We start from the raw sequence: 4724 nt of genomic DNA, 5'->3' as shown, positions 1-4724 counted from the left end.
GTGGTATAACGGGCACTTGGCTTTCTATTTTCTATAACGGAGCTTGAAGAATGGGGGATTTTTATGGATGACCTTTTTGAAAGAAAGAAGGGAGATGGTAAAAGTATTTACTTTTAGAAGGATAAATGGAATGGAGAGTTACACGCTTAAAACCATGTTTCCGAATCTATATAACATTGAAACAAACAAAAATTTCATGGTTGTTGATAGGTTGACGGATAGGGAAGGTGTTGTTTGCAATTAGAGTTGGCGTAGACAGGCTAGAAATGGTCGTGACGCTGCTGCCATTGAGTCTCTTTCGGCTAGTTTGGCTACTGTGAGGCTGTCTTCTGTTGCTGATTCGTGGTGGTGGAAAGTGGAGGCTTCGGAAATTTTTTCAGTGAATTCTTTTAGGCGACTTTTGACTGATAAGGTGTTGGTGGGTTCGAGTATAGATGCTTTCAAATGGATTATTTGGATCCCTTTAAAGTCTAATTGTTTTGTTTGGACAATGTTCTTAAATCAGGTTCCTGTGACGAGTAATCTTTTTTCTAGAGGAATAGTTTTATCCTCTTCTATATGCCTTTTTTGTAACCCGGAGGAAGAAGAGGTTGATCACGTCTTTTTGAAATGCCATTTTTCTAGTTGTATTTGAAGTTGATTTGGTGGCTGGACAGGTTTTCTTTTGGTGCCCCCGAAAAATAGAGAGGATCTTTCTAAGTCTCTGGTTGGTTCGGATGTTGGAAATGAGAGAGGTAAACTTCGCCTTGCCTTGGTTTACTCGGCTATTTAGTGTATTTGGAAAGCTCGAAACGTTTTAGAATTCAACAAGAGAAAATGTTCTCCGTTGAAGACGACGTATGACATTCAACTTGCGACTTTTAATTGGATTAAATTTCGTTCTAAATTTTACTTCTTTATGTTGGTTTAAGTGGTGTCTTTCTTTTTTACATGTCTGTAATTTGTAACTTTTGCTAGCCTCTTGCTTGTTTCCTTTTGTTTAATGCATTCGCCGATAAAAAAAAATCATAAAAACGTTTATGTAATAAATTAATAAGAAAAACATTATCTTCAACTATAAAAATATTTAAAATTAATATTTAAGTAGAAAAGATTCCCCGGCGTTGCCGGGGTCGGAAGATACTGCTTTGTAAAGTAAAGTAGCATGTTGAATTGCATTGAGATAATCTAGTAAATGAAGATAAACAATGTTATCTAATTACATAAGTAAAGAAATCTAAATCATTATTTCTTGCAATAAATGAGGAAAATAAAGAAATGGTCTCACAAATTGAACTTTATTGCCATGTATGGCAGCAGTCAGAAAACCAATCCGGAAAATATATACCGTTGCTTTTTGTCCGTTAATGTGAGGGTAATTTGGTCTTTTCAGGTAGTAGGGACTGAATTTGTCACTATGGGTAAACCATATGGACCATTTATGTAATTTTGGCGGTGGTGGTGGTGGTGATGGCAGATGGTGAGTGGGTTTATGATATTGGGTGAGTATTTTCTAATAAATAAAACATTAATTTAAAACCAAAAAGAGAATGTTAAATCTGGTAAACCACAGGGACCAATCGTGTAATTTTGTCTAATAATAATAATAATAATGATGAGGGACCATTTCTGCCAAAAGACTAAATACTAATAATATATAATAAAAGGTGAGGGTTATGAAAAATTCAAACCAAAGTGAAAGAGTTGTTTGTGAACAAAAGCATAAAGGTGAAGGGTCAATGTTGTAAGTTGGAGGACCAAAATTGACAAAAAAGATGTCACTTTACTGTTAAAATCTTTCATAACTTTAATATATATATATATATATATATATATATATATATATATATATATGGAACGCACCGCAAGTGTTAGGCTAGTTATATTACCCACCGTTCCACTGCCATGGGCCAGCTCTTTATCGCTATGTCACAACTCACAACTCACAACGTGGGGTCCAGGTCCAGGATAAACCAAATCTTCATTGGGTTTGGGTGTGGACTACCGAATTTTTCTCCTTTGTTTTTTATTGACCCTTTTTCAAGTACTCTTTGACCACACATATTGAATTTTGAAAAAATAACACAAATAGGTCAAAGATATCATTTATACAAAAGTCAACTACTTCCATCTTGTGGTCGATTATATTGTAGAATGCACCATGCCTTTGTACAACAATTGTTTTAGACCTCCAATAATGTCATTTTTTCATTACATTATTTGATTAAACATAAATATAATTAGGTTATTTTGTCTTATTAAAATTTAAAAGCGTTAATAAAAATATCAAAAAATTAATGCCCTTTGTTCATTGCCGTAGTAAATTTGATACCCTTCAATGATATTTTATTTTGGTTGTGCTTGTGTATATAGATGTGCATTTTTAAGTTTAATCATTGTCAATTTCAGTCTTTCTTACCTTATCATGTTCAATAACCCAAAATTCAACTTATAATTATAATAAACATATTTTTCTATATGCTATTTTATACGTTCATCTACTTTATCAACTAGTTTTTAACTATCACTATTTTTTATCAACCATTTGTAAATTTTTTTCAACTATCAGTTAGTTTTTAACTACTGATAAAGCTGTCAAGCATAAATTAATTAAAAGTACTTATAACCTTTTGAAAAACAGATGACATAAAAATTTCATTGAAAACTCACAAAAATATATTTAAAATGACATCTTTCTAACAATTCAAGTTTTTTGTTGAAAACTTTTAAAATCTTTCAAAAACCTTTTGGGAAACATAAATACTATTTTCTTAATATCTTATCCATTGCTTACGACTTATTTTATACACCAATATATTTAAATTATCAATTTCCATGTATTTTAAATTATAACCGATAAGTTTGATGATAGATGAAAGAAAAGAAGTGGGTAAAATTACGTGAAGTATCCTAAATAATTTAAGAAAAGAAGTAGGTGTCCACATGGATTGTACATCTCAAAGACATGAATGAACCCAACTTTGCCAAGTAACTTCACAAACATCTTCCACATGGATTGGATATGGATAAAACCCGGTATTATTCGCCGCTTTCACCTTCTTCTTCACTACGTCATCCTCATCGCCATTATTCACTTTCCACTTCCCATTACTATTTAATTTCACCACCTCCACTCATATATAAACACACCCCCACAAGCCCACAACTTCATATTATAACTCCATAACTAAACTCACATCGCAAAATTCCACAAAAATGAACAACTACGGACGTAAATCCAACTGGGTACGAGGGAAATGCATCGGAAAGGGATCGTTTGGGGTGGTGAGTATCGGTGTTGATGAATCTGATGGTGTTGTGTTCGCTGTCAAATCCGTGGAGAACAGCTCCATTGAGTTTATTGGGTGTTTAGAGAACGAGATTCGGATTTTGAAATCGTTGTCGTCACCATACGTCGTTACGTATCTCGGAGATGATGTGACGTGTGAGTCTTCTTCGGTGTACCGGAACTTACACATGGAATACATGCCCGGCGGTACTGTTACTGACGTGGTGAAGCATGGTGGTGTGAATCTTCGGAGTTATACGCGGTGCATCACGTCGGCGTTGAGCTACATTCACGGAAGAGGCATCGTTCATTGTGATGTCAAGGGGAAGAATGTGTTGATCGGAAACATTCCCGGTATCGCTAAGCTTGCAGACTTCGGGTCGGCGATTGAATTGGGAAGTCCTGTCACCGGAATACGTGGGAGTCCATTGTGGATGGCGCCGGAGGTAATCAGAGGTGAGTATCAAGGACCGGAGTCCGACGTGTGGTCATTGGGATGCACTGTGATTGAGATCCTCACCGGAAAGCCAGCTTGGCAAGACAGGGGAGCAGACACCCTCCGTCAAATCGGCTACTCCGAAGAGCTTCCGGAGATTACAGTTCCGATACCGGAAGATCTACGTGATTTTTTAAACAAGTGTCTTAGAAGAGAGAGAAGTGAGAGATGGAGCTGCGATCAGTTACTCCAACACCCATTTCTCGTATCCTGCTCTCCTCCATCACCACCGCAGATCACGATCGACACCTGCAAATTCTCACCAAGATGCGTCTTTGATTGGTCTGTTTCAAGTTCTTCGAACCAATCAACGCTTGAGATTTATCAATTCGACATAAAGAACTCAAACGCAAAACAGAGGATTTGTAAATTAGCTTCAAACTCAGGGGCAAATTGGGAATCAGAAGGTTGGGAGATGGTTAGGCACGCGACTACGTTGGAATATTCTGATTCCGTCGATTATGAAGAAAGCGTAAGCGGGAGTGGAAGGGCAAATTGGGAATATGCCGAATCTAATGCTAGTTATAATTACGATCATGAAAGTACAACCAATGATGCATGTGATACAAGTACAACAGCCGATTCGATCCATAGAGATCCTGTCGATATATACAGTTGTTATTTGTTTGTATTGATAAAAAAATTGTTCCCAATATTTTTCTTTATTTTGAATAATATCCAACACATTTCCTATACGCATTTCGTTGTCATTCTTTCGCATTTGAAAGAGTATATAATATGATTTAGTATAAAAATTAAGAGGGAATTATAGTACGATGTCTTTATATAAATATATGTTACGATAATACATTTTCTCATATAAAAATCTGAAATGGTCGGCGATATACAAATCACTATGCATCTACCCTTTTTGGGTGGTGGGTGGATTGGTGGGTGATGATTGGGCACACTATTGATCCAATAGTATAGCATAAATATCAAATTATTTAAGTGAATATA

At 35.8% G+C, this 4724-nt stretch overlaps 1 protein-coding gene across 1 annotated transcript; it reads left to right on the top strand.

Annotated features, from left to right (window-relative positions):
* Positions 1 to 3043: 3043 nt before the first annotated feature.
* LOC145139093 (mitogen-activated protein kinase kinase kinase 18-like) lies at positions 3044 to 4506 on the top strand. The gene has a single exon (XM_079073038.1). The coding sequence runs from the start codon at positions 3196 to 3198 to the stop codon at positions 4504 to 4506; it is 1311 nt and encodes a 436-aa protein (XP_078929164.1). The 5' UTR covers positions 3044 to 3195.
* Positions 4507 to 4724: the final 218 nt, after the last annotated feature.

This window comes from Lactuca virosa, chromosome 9 (genome assembly GCF_052849685.1).
Source record: "Lactuca virosa cultivar CGN04683 chromosome 9, Lactuca_virosa_CGN04683_v6, whole genome shotgun sequence".
NCBI lineage: Eukaryota > Viridiplantae > Streptophyta > Magnoliopsida > Asterales > Asteraceae > Lactuca > Lactuca virosa.
The sequence above is the reverse complement of the archived record's forward strand: the minus strand, read 5'-3'. Positions and strand labels throughout refer to the sequence as shown.

Coding starts and splice junctions, on each gene's coding strand:
- LOC145139093 (XM_079073038.1), top strand. CDS start 3,196: ATGAACAACTACGGACGTAAATCCAACTGGGTACGAGGGAAATGCATC.